This window comes from Glandiceps talaboti, chromosome 2, assembly GCF_964340395.1.
Source record: "Glandiceps talaboti chromosome 2, keGlaTala1.1, whole genome shotgun sequence".
NCBI classification, from domain to species: Eukaryota; Metazoa; Hemichordata; class Enteropneusta; family Spengelidae; genus Glandiceps; species Glandiceps talaboti.
Genome location: NC_135550.1, coordinates 6,109,623 through 6,129,768, shown reverse-complemented (window position 1 = coordinate 6,129,768; position 20,146 = coordinate 6,109,623). Strand labels below are relative to the sequence as shown.

Genomic DNA, 20,146 nt, shown 5'->3' with positions numbered 1-20,146 from the left:
ATATATGTAAATATCCATGTACTAATAGCAATATAAATGTACATGTACTTGACAGCACTTGACAAATGTAGAGGTCAACTGCAGTGCTTCCTACATCTGTAAGATTGGACACACCAACAATTTACATTGTAGCACTGACTAGAATATCAATATCTGTGGTCTCTGCCTTGATTAGTCAGACCTCTAAAATACTGTCCTGAATTCAATATTCAGAGTAACTGGCATATGTTACCACTTCTATTATTGTAAACAATAATGTAAACACAAAGAATCACTATTGTATGAATAATACATTTGTAATTAACACGACTTCTCACACATACATGTACATGGATGTACATCTGTCATGTGTACATGTGTACATGTGTAACTCACTATTTTTATGGCTACCAAGTTTGAAATTCAAAAGATTCGATGAAAACATCATAGCATTGTATATTATAGGGCAATCAACATCTCTGACTATACAGTATGCATGTATACATGTACATTTTTTTGGTACATTTTCACTTTTGATGATACATTTTAAAAAGAATTATTACAGCCAGACATTTCAACAATGAGTTAGATATAATAATATAGCCTGCATTATGGACAACAATGAACACTAATTGTAAGTAATTAAATTATCCATGTTTAAAAAAATTAGTCCTTGGGATACAAACTGTACTGTGATCAATAATTTCATTTCTCACATGAAATGTACATTGTATATGACTGTTGATATTTTACTTTAACCATACACACTTTGTGTCACTCACTCCCTCATTCTTCCAAATCCTACATGTAGCCTTCTATCATTTTCATCAACACACAGCCATTCATCATCCCCCTTTTCTCAACTCATGGGGAAAAATTCTCCCATCCCCCTCAATTCTCCATCCTCCTTCCCTCAACTCGTGACAGCAATTTTCCAACTCTCTTCCCTCAACTTGTGTACATTAATTCTCCAATTCCCCCTCCACACATTTCCTGGGCAGCCCTTCTCCTATTCCCCTCACTCACGACTCATCCTATGATCCATACACTCAAAAGTGACAGACACGCCATGCTGTTACCACAAGCCTCTTCTTCTCACAAGATGATAATCCCATACACTAGCTGTAGCATTATCTCATTTAATGTCAACTCTACACTGTACATGTGTATGTACTTTTTTTTTAATTTTAATACCCAACAGAACTAATCCTTTACAGCATCACCATTTATCATAAACTGAAATCAAATAATTTAATTAGAACCTCGACTCTACAGTTATTTAAAGTAACGCCCAGAGGGAAAAGACAAGATACACAAATTATGCATAAATAGATTCATGACAATATATTTATAACTTAATACAATCTTTTATAAATTTATGGTAATGTTCTCACTTTTTAATCAATACAAACTGGGAATTTAATGTTTCCATTTGACATGCAGTGACAATTCAACCCTTTCCAGATGTCAGTTACAATAATACTAAAAAGGGAGACTTGAAGTAATTTGATCAAATATGCTGTGAAACAAACACACTGTTTAATGTCTACCGGTATATGTACAATGTACATACAGTTTGATGTCTACATCTACATTGTACACTATCCAACTCACAATGTTATTCTGGGCATGGTAAAACAAATCTACTGGTATTCCAGTCTCTATCAAATAGTGTCATAAATACATACATGTACATGAACTAAAAATATTTCAATAAATTCTAAACATTTATTTTGAGGTTATTATCACTTAATTCCTTTCAGTATTGAGCATTATTTAATGACGTGTGTTCCTTTCAAATAACCTATATGCTTTTTCAGCCCTATTATCAAGTTACAAATTACCAATTATCGTTTTTTAAACAATTAGAAGTGAAACAAAAAGTGGTTTGTTTGTTTTTTACTTTGGAGTCTTTCTGGGTGTGGAAGGAAAGAAATTTGATTCACTTGATGTTACAGATACATGTACACGTTGATGTTGAGATGCAGACCAGGTACATTTTTTTGTAGGAGATTTGATAGGTTAGTATCACACACACTGTCAAGTGACAGTGTACAGTTTATTGTTAGTGTTACCATTGAAATGTCGATGTCTTTAGACCCTGTCATACATTACACATGTAACATAGTCAAATGAGTGATGAGTACACGTTCTTCAGTTACCATAGTCACCATGTACATGTAAACTTAGAAGTTTATAGAAGCTGTCATACATCACACATTATCACATAAACACATGCAAATCGTCACCTGAATTGTCTTAATTACATTGTATGTGATAAATAATATAGTCCTGTGAAAGTTTTACATCATAATACTCCTTGTATGATTCCATGGACTACAAATTTTCACTTCTGGCTTGAATATGTATTACTCCACGGAATCATATACTTGGAGCATTATGACAGTAAACTAACACTGATTTCATGGGATTATATATAATAGTCAAATGAGTGACATGTACAAGGTATTTAGTTACCACACACACTTACATGTAGACCTCTATAGATTAGAAGCTGTCATAAATCACACAGTCAAATGAGTGACATGTACAGGTAATATTCAGTTACCGAGTAAACTTAGTTAGACATTCATAGAAACTGTCATACATCACACATGTAACATTATAGTAAAGTAAGGTATGCATACAAGATTATTTTAGTTACCAGGCACACTTAGATGTGTTTGCAAGAAAACTGTCATACATCACACACACAGTCAGATGAGTGACGTACATTGCACAGTGTATGTGATAAAAATACATGTATGAATATTTCTGAAGAACAAGACATTTGAGACAGACATATGTACATTGTAGTTATTCATATTACACCTGGTATACAGGGCAAAAATAAACAGTAGACAGTTTGACATGCAGTAGCCCCATCCATCAAAACAATATCACATGTAATTAATACCTTTTGTATGCTTTATCATAATATCACACATTACAATATTCAACTGACGTACATGTAAAGTATGTCCATTGATGGAAATGAATGAATGAATGAATGAATGGATGGATGGATGCTGAATGAATGGTAATGATTGTACATGCATTGATGAATGAGCTTTCATGTCAAACTTTTACACTGCATATTTCAATTCATAATACATGTACAATGCACAATGTAATATGTTGTAGGCACAAATACATACATGTACACCTGTTGATGTTTGTAAGACTAAGAGTATTGACATGTAGTTTGGGCCAATGTGTCCTCTAATGATAGCCAAATTTTGTTGTTGTGGTTCAGTATGCTAAAAACTTGCATTTTCTTGTGAGTACACCACATACTAAGTCTAAGAGATAGGGGAACACCAAATTTTGGTGCATCACTAGAAATTGTGTGCATCAGTGGCACGTCAAATTGGCTTACAGGACACACTGGTTTGGGTCTCAGAAATAGAAGTCTGAAACTTTTGCTGTTACTTTGTTCAAGAAAATTCCAATCCATTCTCAGTTACATGTAAGATCAAGGAGAAAGGTGCAGAGGTCCCCATGCTACAAATGTACATGTATATATTGGAAAAGAGAACAAAATGTTAGGGTCTTCAAATTTCTCTATATTTATACATCAAAATGGCCACCAAATGTGGTGTAAGTAGAGGGGGAAAATAATAGACTGATGATTGCTTCAAAAACAAGACGGTGAATGCCCAAATTTCTTTTCATTTTATTTTTCTTTCTAAAGGACCAGGAACAAGTTTTCATATTTTTTCTGGGTCACCCCAGTGGGTGGGTATTTAAGTGAGAGTGGGTGGGTGAGTGAATTCATGGATGGATTTATGGATGGATGGATGGATGGATGGATGAATACTGGTGGATACAGATGGATGGATGGATGGTTGGATGCATGCATAGATGGAGGGAGGGAGGGAAGGAGGGAGGGAAGGAGGGAGGGAGGGAGGGATGGATGGATACAAATATATGGACAGGTGGTCATAGAAAAACACACAATTGAATAAGTAATTGCCACATTCAATGATATTGAACAACCACATGTATTGATCAATTACATGTATTCATGAATATAAATTAATTGATCAACACATACTGTTACATGTACGTTCAATTTTCAAAAATGGTGCATTTGTTTCACAATATTACTAACAATACCCAATGCTTCATCTCATGACAACTCTTGTATTTCACAGAAATGCACACAAGAGCCAGAAATGAAAGACATGTACATTGTATGTGTATAAACCTACAGGCTATAAACCTTCAGGTACATGTACATTGTATTCATACTGATCAAGTTTACAGCCACAGTCTATTCAGTTCTGTTCAGTCATCAAATTTCTAAATTGAGATGTATCAATGGGGCATGTCATTGAAACAAATGAATGTCATTGATAAGAGCCTTGGGTCTAGTCTATTCTCTCAATTTTGTGCTAATGGAGTTACCATTTACACATTGCAGTCATCCAAACCTACTACTGCAAGGTCACAATTACTTGCCTCTTACACTTCTACTTTACTGTCAATGATTGCTGAGTAGGGTTGACCCGTTTGATACAAAACATTGACTATGAGTAGGCTACTAGGGTTTGATTAGAAACACTGACTATGGTCAACATTTACATGTACATGTAGTTTGTCTACCGCCATGTGGCTAGGGAGGAATATACATGTATATTTTGATGGAACAGATGCCATGATAAGATCCCAGACCTATACAGGTACAACATGTAGTTTCCACCAAAAAAAGAGAGAATAGTTTGAGCAGGGAATTTGTCAAGGTCAATACAATGTACGTTGTACAGTTATAAAATAATCGATGTCTGTGCTGACCATGATGAAACATTCTTACAATTTGGATTCAGATTTCTTAAACCACATAAATGGAATGACGTACATGTACATGTAGCACATAGACTTACAATACATGTACATGTAGCTATCAATCAACATACATGTACTAACTCCACACACACTTGGCTACATGTACATGTATCTGACTCAACATACTAACTCCACACACACTTGGCTATCTGACTCAACATACATGTACTACATGTACATTTTGTAACTCCACATACACTTGGCTAGCTGACTCAACATACTAACTCCACATACACTTGGCTAGCTGACTCAACATACTAACTCCACATACACTTGGCAGTGTTCTCCCTAGGCCCTTGAAGCGGCACGGCACCGTGACGCTTGGACGGCAGGCCGTGACGCTTGACAATGTGCCGTGACGCTTTAGATCTTGCCCGACATCCTTGTTTATGATATGGTAATGATTACCAGACAGATTTCATTGAAGTTTGCCATCAGTATTGTTTTCGATAGGAATAAAATGCGTAAACCCGCTAATGTTAGTGTGATTCACACTCGGTACAACAGCTTTCGGTAAATCAAAGGCAAAACCGGCCCATCCGTAACGTCGGTTCGACCGTAGAAGCATGTCGGAACTGCCAGATTTTGACAACTATAAAATCAAACGATGCCGTGCCATTTTGCTATAAAGTATAAAAGTTCGACAAACGCATGAAGTTGACATTCAGTGTCTAGTTAATTTTCTATGAGTGACAGAGTAACAGTGATAACACCGTATGTCTCAACCCAAGAGCATGAGCATGTGCATTCTTCAATGTCGTGAAAAGAGTTGAACAGACTAATGTACCTTTCGATAAAGTGGCAATGTTATCTCCGATTATCAGCTTCATGTTCAATTTTACCCTGAAAACACGTTTAGTTTGTAGTTTGACATTGTAATTTGTAGACTGATACATCGTACGATCGTACGACTACGCATGGATTTTCCAATATGGCGGCCACGACGTCACAAACTATCGCGAGTTTTGGAAGTCCTCCATAGGGAAGTATAGTAAGTCTCGTGTATCACGATATTTCGGACTAACACGACGTCTGCCGGTTGCTGTACACAAACTTTTCGTGTTTCGAAAGTCTAATTTATCTGTGGACATTAAGATTTAAATAATTTCAGCTTTCCTAACAATAATAATCAATAACACTGCTTTATGAGTTTCTTTTTGGTGCTAATATTTTGAATTAATAAATTGGCCTTCAACTTTCCTTTGGTCACATGTACATGTACTACTTGTTTGATATTAATTTTATTATGATGTACTTTGATTTTTCGGAATATAATTATATGTAAATTTATGCTAATTTATGCTAATGAGCCGACATCCTATCAACAAATCCTGGGGAGAACACTGCTTGGCTAGCTGACTCAACATACATGTACTATACGTACATGTAACTCCACATAGACTTGGCTATCAGACTCAACATACATTGTACTATTATAACTCCACATAGACTTGACTATCGGACTCAACATACTTGGACACACAGACTTGGCTATCTGGCTACTGTATATGCTGACTCGCCAACATTATTTATAAAGTTTCTGTTCTGGTAAGCAACATTGTCAAGTCAGTTGGCCAAGTCCCTGGGCTAGGAACCACAGTACATTTATATGTACTACATGTACATTGTACCTACATTACATCTAGTGCCATTCCAGTGTACCTAAGAAATATTCATTTCTATAATGCATCCTCTATAATGTTAGCCTCACATTATCCTGATGTTAACACATGTACATGTGGGTTTGGTGTACATGTAGGCATACACCTTCTACATTTGTAGTTGCACACATTTTAATACATGTACAATGTATTCTGGTGAGGTGTTAGTGTCAGCATATGCCGAACTTGTGTTAACTGTGAGCTAACCCAATGCTGGTCAAACCAGAAGCATGAGGTGAAACCTAACATACAAATTGTATTTGTACTCCATACTGTTAACATATACCACTAACAATATCTAGAACTGTTCAAAATCTATTTGAGTTTTGTGGCATGGCACCCTCTCAAAATTATGTCAAACAAAAAGGGAATTTCAAATTTGAAAAAAAAGGGTCGCTACCAGATTCCCCTTTATGTTGCTATAGCAGCAAAAAACACTTATAACAGCATACATATAATTGATAACCTTGGGAAGTAAAACAAACAAATCATAAAAAAATAAAAGAGAGGTCACCAAACTACATGTACATTGTACTAGTACTAGCACTACACCAACATTGTACTGGTATACTTTCATGAATGGTATACATGTAGTACACATGAATAGATGAATGGCTGTCACATTAATTTTTTACAACACACACTTCAATTCATGACATGACATGACATGTACAAATGTACCTGTTGATATTTATATGTACAAAATGTATCATATGTGCCTCAGAAGAAAAAAAATATATATTGTACAATGTATCACATGTGCCTCAGAAAATAAAAAAAAATAATATATACATTTGTATATCATATATATATTTTTTTTAATTTTCTGAGGCACATGTGATACATTGTACATATAAATATCAACAGGTACATTTGTATATGTCATGTCATATATATATATACACATATACGCTACATGTACATAATTCTTCCAATGCTTGACATGCATGTAGTAATGTAAGTTCATTACATCCCACATACAATGTACTTTAATATCGCCTGATTTCCCCTTTGCAGTTGCCTTGGTTCTAAAATTCTTGTTTGAAAACAACTTGTCTTCAACATTAATGCACTGATACATTTACTGTACATGTTCAAGATCATTAAAAATTGATGACTATACATTTCAAATTAAACAGATCATTTTATATAAAACTAAACATTTCCAAAAATGAAGTCAGAGAAAAAAGATAACTGTTGGACATGCCATGGAATTGTTAAAGGCAGGAAGGATAATCTACACGTAGACAAAGTGAAGGAATCTTATAAAATGCTTGAGGAACTCGGACAGATTTCACCTAAACACAGCTGTCAACAAAAACTCCAAACATACATGTACATGTATGTATGCAACATACATGTACATGTACTATCCAGAAAGGGGAAATATGAGGACAGGGAGGGAGTATCATAGAATTAATATACACATCACTGTACTGGGTATGTAAATGGCAGGACTCTAGTATACATACAATGTACATGTAAATGGCATGACACTTGTATACATACATACATGTATAATTCATATGACAAACATTCACTTTTCAGTATTTCCATCATTCTAACACTTATGTCCAGCTACATGTACAATGTACATGTAAATGTACTGTAGCTGTCAAGAGCTGCATCAAAGGGCAGTTTAATGAATTGTTGAAATTTTCTATTTAGTGTGGTGAAGGGTGGTGCAGGTTTAAACCCCACAGTTTTCAGTTTCCTATTTAGTGTGGAGAAGGGTTTAATAGTAATATACATGTACATAAACTAAAAATGATTTTGACACAAACTTGAAACAGACTGACTCTCAAACACATAAAGCTTTAGAGACTATTCAAAATGGCACAAGCTGAGTTTATAAGCTACTTGACTCGGAAGTGAAAATACTTAACATAAAACCATAATTAAATTATTCTAGTAGAATATAATGTGGATGCATGTCTTCAATATCACTAGTATTCTTTTGATCACACACATAATGATAGTATAATACTAGTGGTTTCCATCATCAAATCGTCATAAATACCAGGTTGCAATTATACCAAATGGTTGTAACACAAGCTTCAGTAATTTATAATACAATACAATGTACATGGAGGTACGTTTTTAATCAACAGTAAAAATTACGTCCCAAAATGTATCAACTCAATTTGTGGCCTTTGAAAATATATTTATCAACTCTATAAGTATCCTCACCAGGGATACCCATGAGAGGACTTTTCAGAAGAAAGATGATGATATTTCCAGTCTCTGGTTTGAGACCAAATATACATTTGTAGACTAAAACAGCAATCTAATCACTAATCAGTAAATCTGGTTACTAATTTAACGCTATATTACACACATTAAGGTTTGTGGTATGAAATGTAATTATCAATTTATTGTAGGCATGTTTAGAAATAGTAAAAGTGGGATCAATGCTTTAGCTAACTTGTTCAGGAACACTACCAATTATATATATAATATATACAATATAGATGTGATTAATTGTCGTGAAACGGCTGGCTGCATTTCTCCTTACTCGCTATTATTCAGTTTCTTGGTCCATTTCCGTATACATTAGACAAACACTAAAGACACGTACATGTACAATGTATGTGTAGATGATACCACATAATATGTAACTAAAGCTATATGTACATGTATATGTACCATACTGCAGCAAATTCCAGTGAAATCAGCATGACCCTACTCAACACTGGTATCACAAACAAAAGGTTAAATATTTTCATTTGGGAATCACGACGACACTGTGACACCCAACGTTCGCCTTGCTATGATAAAATGTACTTGATGTATCTAGGCATGTTTAGCAAATAGCATCACATCTTCTTGTACATTGTGCATGACAATCCTTCTAGTGGCCATATGGATAGGAATCTGAGATGTACATTACATGTACCAATGAGTTGTACACTTTAGGACTGCGTGACATTGTAAACTAAAAGATTCATCAATATGTCTACTCCTATAACCATTCCCTGTTACACTACACCAAGTACAGTGAGTTCTTATAAGAACGCAAAACAACCACAAATTTTTCAGTCTAGACAACATGCAGTATGAATTTATTCAGAATACGATATTACACTATGTACAGTTACATTTGTAGTGTTATCACAACATCAATTCATACATTCTACCACAGACAACTATACTTCACAAACCAATTTATCTAAAACTAAAGCATATATCATCACCTTACACTAATTCTGTATTCCTTTTCTATTTGTCACATCATGTGTTGTTTATTACTTTTTATTTCTATATATAATTTTACACGCACATGTATTTCAAATGTAATTACTTGGACACTAACAGTGAAATTTTCTAGAAAGATAATCAACATGGTACATGTACAATGTATTCATTGCATTATATTACATTGTAAGGCATCACAATATACTATACATGTACTGTACTGTACTGTACTGTACTGTACTGTACTGTACTGACTATTGGATGGTATTGTATTGCATTGTATTATGTTTTAAGGCATCACAATGTACAGTACTGTACTGTATTGTACAGTATTGTATTGCACTGTTTTAAGGCATCAAAATGTATTTTATTGTACATACTGTCACACTGAACTGCATTGCTTTGTATTGCATTGTATTACACTGTATTGCATTGTATTGTATTGTATGATATTGTACCATTCCATATGGTAATCTACATGTATCATACATGTATCATATCATGTACATTTTAGCATGCTTTTGACAAAGAAATGCCAAAAATCAATGATGCCGACGACAAAAACAGCTTCTCATTCACAAATTTGAAACAGGCACAATTCCATCAACAAATACAAACCAAATATCACAGCAAATACAGTAGATTGAGAGGTGTGTCAGAGATAAAGTGAAAAATAGGACAAGATGACAGACAGAGAGGCGGGGTCCAGACACCAACAATCACCAAACCAAACCCAATAATTAGATTGTGTCAATGACAGTGAAGCTCAAAAGTTGAACACACACACTGACTTCTGTTTTTAATTCACTTTAAAATTTCTGATTGAATTTTCAGCATCAGTACTTTTTTTCTGTTTTTGTAAATAATTACGTGTAGATATTATTCCTAATATTTTTCTTCATTCAGCCAAAGAAAATACGAGTGACCTAAGGGGCCTTGTCACTACAAGTCACGAGACAAGTAGTGACAAAACCATTTGGTCACAAGTATTTCCAGCTGAACGAAGAAAAATATTGGAGAATAATATAATTACACCTCCTCAAGCGTAATTTAAGAAAAATCAGTAAAAAAATAAGGACGATTTAGAATGTTTTGAGCACTGCAAAACTAGTGACGTAGACATGGTTTGTTATGACGTACAACAACCAGGGTATATAATCCCTATTTTCTGTTTAAAGATAATAACTTGGCTTGTGCATGGTATAATTGATGTTATAATTTGGGATTTTAAACCAACTGAATATTTTTCTTTCTTTTTTAATAAATACACAGCTTCATTTACTTTCCTTATTATGCAAGTGTATTATTAGTATATTACCATCAAGGCAGGGGTACAAATTGTCAATTGAGAATTAAAGGCAATTATATAACTTACCAGTACTTACGAGTCTTTAGGGAACAACCATAATACGCTATTTCAATATTTGAAAATTGTGGTTTCTTTACAACACAAAGAAATGTTTCTCTCGTGGATTGAAAACCTCAAAATATTACCTAATACATGTATAGGGGGAGGGATGCCTCAAACAACAATCAAAGTAGCATTCTATTTAGCAAAATAACATACATGTACAGAAATGTCTGTATGGTTATTTGATTCAGCAATACATTGGAAGTGTGAATCAAAAGATACACTGAGTTACATGTATGGGTTTTCATTTGAAAGTGGAAACAGTTCATTCTTGGAACATTCAGATTCTGTACATGAAATATTCTACATGTATATGAGGTGTAGGAATAACGGGGTAGATGGGTGGGAGGTGGGTGGGGTGGGGGGTGGATCAACACCAAACTCCTCTACATGTACATGTTGGTTTTTTTTCAGTGTGGCTAAACATACAATTCTTTACAGCTCCCTCCTACTGAATACATGTACATGTAACTTGCCAACCATAAGTTTTATGAACCAAGTGTTTGAACTTTGTAAAATCGTAGAAAACAAAGGAATCAATGATATGTGGTAGGTACACATGTACAATGTAAAACAGCTATTGGCAATACCCACTTTCATACAAGCTGTAAGCGGCTAAACTTACCAATACAATAGACTTTAAAAATAACACACAAGGACTTGTACTACAGTGGTAAAGATTAATGAATGAGGCAAGTTACATTGTATGTTTTCAGTTCTGATGCTTGGGACTACGAACCTTGGTTTCTAAAATCCTGTTTTCACAATCATACTAGCCTACATGCACATGTAGCAGCTAGGTAATTTTATTTTGCCTATCTTTTATATTTTGAAAGTCATATACAGTACTACTGCAGTGTCAGCTGTTCCATTTCATAGTTTGTGGTGTTTCCTCTCTGTCTCTGTTTTATCAGTAATCTTGTGTTTTGTCCTAGGTTTTGATGTTTTTTCATGTTGTTGTACATTTTATTTTCAAATAGTCAAGGAATATTTGGCCTTTTCGGCTAAACTGATTTTGATTAAAAATGAGGTGACGCTGTTAGTTCATTCTGTGGTAAAAACTTCAAAGGCAAATTGCTCTGCATTGTAAAAAGACATGATCAATACAAGGGGCAAACTTTGTAAGCTGCCTTGTATGTGTATTATACATATGTAAATGTTTTATTGGATTAGAAAATCACTCGACGATTCTCCTCTTTTCACATACATGTAATACTCTGAATGTGTATTTATAATATACATGTAGTAATGGATTTGGAGTTTACTTCTTTTTCATGTTCATTCTTTCTTCATGCTATTTTTTTTTCTACGTACTTGCCCCGTTTAAGATCTTGTACAGATATCATATATCATAATGTGTATGTAAAATAGTATGTACTGGGATCCCGGCAGATGTGAGAAATGTAACTTTCCATAAATCTACACAGTAAAACCTTACCTCAATGAATCAGTGACTTGACCAAAGTATAACAATGACACATCAACTATCGGTAACCAAACACTGACGCCAACTACAACTTACTGCAATATGTTGATAACAAAGCTATCAACTGAATGTTGATGTAATTACGCAGTACAGTATGGTGGTGTTTGTGTAATAATAAGCTTTTCTCAAGTAGCAGAACATTCAATCTTGTTCAGTGTTAATTACACTATCTTCATTATAGGGTGATTATAACTACATAACATCATCCCTTGTTTAGTGGTCTTGACACATAACCAACACACCGCCATCACCTACTTGTGTGATCTACCCGATATGCAACAAAAGTAATAGTTTCAGTTTCAGTAAAACAGACACACAAACAAACTATTAGTATTATTGCTGTTGTTTATGTGAAGTTAGTTTGCCGATAGTACATTTTCCACAGTACTCATTATATTCACAAAGTTGGTAAATTTACGTGGGCTGCAGAATATTTTCATGACAGCTGTTAAAATTAAATATTAAAGTAATGTACCATTCAGTTGCTAGTCAAAATCAATATCTCCCTTTACACTGATCGAATGACACTACTATAAAGTTAAAATTCTAACCCCTTCCTTCCCCGGTTTAGGACATTTTAATTTTAATTTCTGTATATATTTTTTTTTGTGATTTTTTTTATCAGAGGAACACAAAAATGGCTGTTGTGGCAACATGGCCAAAAATAGCATCAGCATGCAGGCACAGCTTCCTTTTGGATATTATCATTCTATCCAAATACACAGACTCATTTGACTTTTCAATATTGCAACTGCCAACATCGAAGCACTGACGAACAGAACCTGTTACAAACATGTCCTTTGTTGCTTTAGTCATTACACCAATCTGTTACGTACAAAATCAATCAGGGTTCATTGTGATTGTCGAGCGAACCAAGGCAACATTCCGATTGGGGTCACAATCAATTTGAAAACTCGTTTGGAATAGTACCACGGATACGTTCATGTTTTCTTTTCCATTTTATTCAATACCAACGTCAGTTCTGTTCCCATCTAACTTCTGAAGTCAAAGCGTTCACGATGAATGCAGACAGTCGATATCTTATTACATGTAAACAAGGGTGCCAGACTATTGGAATGGTATCTTTTAGTGTTAATCTTCCCCTACTAAACATGACCCCATCTCGTCTATGCAAATACGAGCTGCCCTCCCAAGTAAAATAAACTTCCAGCTGACCCGAAGTACAGCACAGCGTCCGTGTCGTGGTATCAAGATCACGGAAGATTGGGGTTTTAAAAAAACAAAGACAAAATGAATGTAAAAGATCGCAACCAATGACGTCCTTCACAGACCTTGTCATTATTGAAGACAAACTGTATGCATACAGGATCACTGTAGTATAAGAACAAAGTTTGTCGGCCGTTCACTACAATAAGTGACAAGAAATGTTCAGTGCAAAAAAGTGTGTAACGCTATTCCGTTCGTGTCAATGTTTATTACTTACCCGATCGTCGCTTTCCGAGTTGAAGATGTAAATACCGAAGCCCACAAACCACAAAACGGCAAGAATCAAGAGAAACCGGACTTTGCGCCGAATCATGCTGACATCCGTGTGATGTAAGACATGCAAAAAACTTTTGAAACCGCGAAAACACTGAGAATACTGAACCAACGTTGGCGTGTGCCGAATCCGGAAGTTGGGCTACACCAGCGGAAGTTGTGCGATGTGCATACTGGGTAAGAAACTAAGTCAACACGTAGAAAGCGCCACAAAATTAATGATTAATTGATTTACTTTTTGTGAAAGCAGAAAAGCTTGTTTTTCCAAAACACCAATTACAGAAATCTAACACTGCTATACGATAGAAACGTGACACAAAAACGAAATATCTCGCTCACGTCAAATTCATCGGCCCCTTTTTTCTCGTTTTAAGTCTGCCATGGATGTATTGTTGCGATGCATCGTGAACGCTATGCTAGTACACGCCTACTTAATTGTGAGCACTATAAAGACACATCGACTTGTACATTTATGCTAAAATTATGTTACATTTTAAAATATTAATAAGTTTTGCAAGATCAACATGCTTTTTATATTATGTTTCCTGGGATAACATATGTTTCAATGAGTATTATTATTTATTTATTTATTTATTTATTTATTTATTGCACCCTTTTTGTATCAGAGGCTCACTAAGCATGTTAGGAGCAGCACTAACAAAACAATAAAATACATACACTACTAAAAATTTGGAGAAGATATGACTAGTATAATCACATTCCGGAACAAACAAAACAAACAAAGAAACCAAAGGAAGGTAAGAACATACGAACAGAGGGAGAGAGAGAGAGGGGGAGGGAGGGAGGGAGGGAGGGAGGGAGGGAGCGCGAGAGAGAAAAAAACGCGCTTCAAATGTTAGTAGTCAGAACTTAGATCTAACCTCTAAACTATTCTATATTAGTTTTAAGAAAGTTTTTTTCTGTTTCGATTTGCATCAATAAAGTATTGTTTGATAAGTTTACCTATTTGTTCACTTATAGACTCATTGTAATATTTGGTATTATCTCCTAGTAGTATCCGATGACCACTTCAAGTCCATACCGTGACCAGCATAAAAATAACAATAATCATTCAAGCAAAACAATTCTTCACAATTAAAGAACACTTTCAGTGTATAATATACAAAATCAAGATAGTCACGTTGAAAGCAGAACAATTTGGAAAGAGGGCGCTGTCACAGTGACCAAAGACATCTTTGAAATAAAAGTGTCGGAGCTCGTGCTCTTTACTTCTTTTATCGTTACACTGACTGGTGGTGGCGCTTTTCACTACGCTCACACCCAAAATGTATATTTACCGACCTGGCATACCAGTTTTCTGTGGGTGGACACGATTAAAATCTTGCAAATTATCGACGGTAACTTATTTTTTTTCGTGCATCTGTTGTCTTGTCAGGAAAGTTACTGGTGACTATACAGCATCAAAACCTCAACTTTTGGTAATTTTATGCTAATTTATAATTATCGATAAAGTGCTTCCGTCACGCTAGTGAAGAGAATTTCTAACTGTAGCTATGCAGACAAATTGCATGAGATAGTATCAAGATGACTGAATAAGTTCTATCTAAACTTGACCTAAAATATTTTGCTATCATATATGGTTTGTATTATCCTTGTCAAGCATTGTGAAAAAATGAAGTCGACCTACATACCCAATGTGATGGGTTAGGTTACCCGTTGACCAGCATTTTTTTTTCTGTCCTTACATATGATATTTAATTGCGTATGCTAAATTTTAAATGCATGATTGCACCAAGACAAAGTTCTGCACCCCCCCCCCCCGGCAATTTGGTCAGGTACGGCCCTGTTTTGTACTTTCCCGCACAACAATTTTAAATTTGCTGCAAAAAGTTACAATTTTTAACTGGACACATTTTTATTCAAAGTTAAGCCAGTGTACAATAGAGATATAAGACACAGATCAGCGAGGAGTCAGTGTACAGTCAATAGTGAACCATCAATTTAAATCGCGCATGCTATGAATCGTCACGTAAATATTTCTTTTTTCCAAAATGTCAGGGGGGCAGCTGCCCCCCTTGCCCCCCCCCCCCCCCAGGCTACGGTACTGAATTACATACATACATACATACATACACACACACACACACACACACACACACACACACACATACATACATACATACATACATACATACATACATACATACATACATACATACATACATACACGGTCAAAGCTTCACTCAAATGACTAATAGTGATAAGGTATACATCACTTTTCATCAAACATACACGACTAAAAGAATTGAAAATTAGTCTTGTAACTTATTATCACCAAATTAACAGTCTCAACATTGGTATTCTTACCACATGCTAGACTGCCACCAGTCCCTTTGGGAGATTTATTTTAGTCCCATAACTTCAAAGTCTTTGAATTTGTTATTCATTTCAGATTTTGTAAAGGACAATGTCCTCAACTTCCCTTTTCCTAGTTTAATACTAGTCTCCTACGGTTACCATCTGTTTGCAATGATGCACCCAGTCATGTTATCATTCCATCACACAAAGGAACACTGAGCTGTGTGTGTTTTTAAAAACGCTTTATTCAAGGAAAGAATGCTTTTAAAAAGCCCAAGTTTAACCAGTTTTGTATTTTCTAATAAATACAAATACTACTGAGACTGGGTTTAGTTTTGAAGTGTAAATAATTTGGCCACATACATATTGTTATGAAATATATTTTGACATTAATACTCACCAATTTTAAGTAATATTTTCAATCCTATGTATTCATATAGTTAATAAAGCACTAGTGTTAACCGACTCTCCCTCCCCTTTAGATAGACCGAAACATACATGATTTTTTATCGAAATCGCAAATCTCACAGAATGTAAAAAATCTAATTATTCTAAATATTCTAATATTATGAAAATATGTTTTTGGATTGAAAATCTGCTATACCATACCAATTTAACTGCCACTACGTATGTGTGTGGCAGTGACGTCATCAAATCTTGTTGAAATCACCGTGTAAATCACCATACTATATGGTGATATGAAGGAACTCGTGGGTGTTTTGTGAAACACACACATAATTACTTAATGAAATATATATATATATATATATATAACTCGGTGAGTATCAATCTGCTAAGACAGTGCTCTATACCGCAGTGGCAGAGCGTAATAGTTTTGGTAGTACTGGAACTCTTTCTTGGGTGTAACTCGGAGTTTCACGCATATTGCGATCATCAGACACTCTGAGGCCTACTCTCTGGGTGTGCTGTATATATAGAGTGTAGACAATAGAAATACCATCACTATTGTCTGTGTCGGTGGGTAGGTGTTGTATGTGTGGAGGTGTTGGTTGTTATTGTGTGGGTTATTGGGTGCGGACAAGTAAGTGTTGGCGGGTTGTTACATGTTGGGCTTTGATGTTCCGTTAGTTAACGGATTTAGTTTAGGTGATAGATGCTCTATTGAAGTTGGACAAATAAAACTTATTCTCGTGTCGGCATTTGGATATCAACTCAGTTCTTTTGTTTAGTGTGGAGCTTTTGTCTGCTTTAATAATAGTTAGTTTTTCGGTTAAACACAGGTTGCATCGTTTTGTTTTATTGGTGTATGCTTGGGCTTTCTTGCTGATGGACCAGGATACGGAAAAAGGCTCATTGTTTCTTTTCAGTTTCCAAATGTGTTTTGATAGTTCTGTGCTGTTTTCGTGTTTTTCATGTTTGAATGAGTGTTTGTGGTTGGCGTATCTCTGTTTGAAGTTGTTCTCTGTTAGACCGATATATACTTTTGTTTGTTTTCCGTGGACGGTGGCTTGGTATACGATGTTTTCCGTTTGGCATTCGCCGTTCAGAGGGCAGGTGTCTTTCTGTCTGCAATTACAGGGTTTTTGGGTGGGTTTAGTTTCGCTGTTGGAGATGGTGGCGTTATGCGATTTGATTATGGTAGCCATGTTTGGCATGCAGCTATAACTGACTTTGACATTGTTTCTGTTGAATATTTTGTGTAACTTAGAGTCTGCTGGGAAATGTTTTGTGATTAGGTTGAGGAATCGTTTGCCTACATTGGTGGCTACGTTTTTACTGTATGGTGGGTTAAACCAGATGGTGTTTCTATTTCTGTTTTTCTTGTTTTTCTGCGTCGGGGTGCTGGTGTACGTGATGTTCTCTTTGTGGCCGCTGGTTTTTAGTGCATTTTGGTACAGTGGGGCTGCCTGGTTGAAGATGTGTTCGTCGGATGATATGTCGGAAATTCTACGGCCGATGGCTGACGATATGTTCTTGATGATGCTGGGTGGGTGGTTAGACTGCGTGTGTATGTACATGGGGTTGTCGTTGGGTTTCCTGTAAGGGTAATATTTACCGTTGTTGAGGTTGAGCGTTATGTCTAGAAAGTTGACGGTTTTCAGATTGGTGAGTATGGTTATTTTTAACCCCATGGCTTTGAAGGTTTTAGTTATGTCTTTTCTGATACTTTCTGATTTACTTCCGGTGATGTTCTTGAAGGCGGCGAGTCCGTCGTCCCTATATAGACCTATGTTTTCTTTACCGTATTTTTTGGCTAATTAAAACACCATCTGGTTTAACCCACCATACAGTAAAAACGTAGCCACCAATGTAGGCAAACGATTCCTCAACCTAATCACAAAACATTTCCCAGCAGACTCTAAGTTACACAAAATATTCAACAGAAACAATGTCAAAGTCAGTTATAGCTGCATGCCAAACATGGCTACCATAATCAAATCGCATAACGCCACCATCTCCAACAGCGAAACTAAACCCACCCAAAAACCCTGTAATTGCAGACAGAAAGACACCTGCCCTCTGAACGGCGAATGCCAAACGGAAAACATCGTATACCAAGCCACCGTCCACGGAAAACAAACAAAAGTATATATCGGTCTAACAGAGAACAACTTCAAACAGAGATACGCCAACCACAAACACTCATTCAAACATGAAAAACACGAAAACAGCACAGAACTATCAAAACACATTTGGAAACTGAAAAGAAACAATGAGCCTTTTTCCGTATCCTGGTCCATCAGCAAGAAAGCCCAAGCATACACCAATAAAACAAAACGATGCAACCTGTGTTTAACCGAAAAACTAACTATTATTAAAGCAGACAAAAGCTCCACACTAAACAAAAGAACTGAGTTGATATCCAAATGCCGACACGAGAATAAGTTTTATTTGTCCAACTTCAATAGAGCATCTATCACCTAAACTAAATCCGTTAACTAACGGAACATCAAAGCCCAACATGTAACAACCCGCCAACACTTACTTGTCCGCACCCAATAACCCACACAATAACAACCAACACCTCCACACATACAACACCTACCCACCGACACAGACAATAGTGATGGTATTTCTATTGTCTACACTCTATATATACAGCACACCCAGAGAGTAGGCCTCAGAGTGTCTGATGATCGCAATATGCGTGAAACTCCGAGTTACACCCAAGAAAGAGTTCCAGTACTACCAAAACTATATATATATATATATATATATATATATATATATATATATATATATATATATATATATATATATATATATATATATATATACTGTCATTGATTGATTAATCTATCAAATCATCAAGTTTTTAGTCTTTCATTACTGATCAAGTAATCAATCTTTATATCTAAATTATAAATATTTATGTTGCGTCAAACATTTCCATTGTATTGATTTACAGGTTTTATGGCATCTATTTTAACCTCAAATACTAGTATTTGGCTTCCGAACTAATTTAAAAGTACTGAATATACAGTTCCATACGTAAAACACGTTGCTTCATGTATACATTAAACATGTCAGTCTTTTGCAAGATATCATCATGTCCTCAGGGAATCACGATGATGCACACACAAAAAAGTAGATTATAGAGTATATAGACTGATAGATTAATTTCTGCTAGTAAACTAGTCACGTGGTGTAAGATACTCAGTACTGCAGTAAATGACCGTGTAGAACCATGAAGATGTGTGATTCCATCGACATGCAGTGGTGCAGACCATGACTGTAGAGGTAGAGTACGGGCATCTCAAACTTGGTCTACTTGAGTTACTCTCT

General features: G+C 35.5%; 1 protein-coding gene across 1 annotated transcript in view; it reads right to left on the bottom strand.

Moving 5' to 3' along the window:
- LOC144448950 (polypeptide N-acetylgalactosaminyltransferase 2-like) overlaps positions 1-14,174 on the bottom strand; it is a 64,982-nt gene extending 50,808 nt beyond the window's left edge. Inside the window, exon 1 of the mRNA XM_078139338.1 lies at positions 14,025-14,174. Within this exon, the coding sequence (XP_077995464.1) occupies positions 14,025-14,120 (96 nt within the window). The 5' untranslated portion in view covers positions 14,121-14,174. The remainder of the gene's footprint in view (positions 1-14,024) is intronic.
- Positions 14,175-20,146: the final 5,972 nt, after the last annotated feature.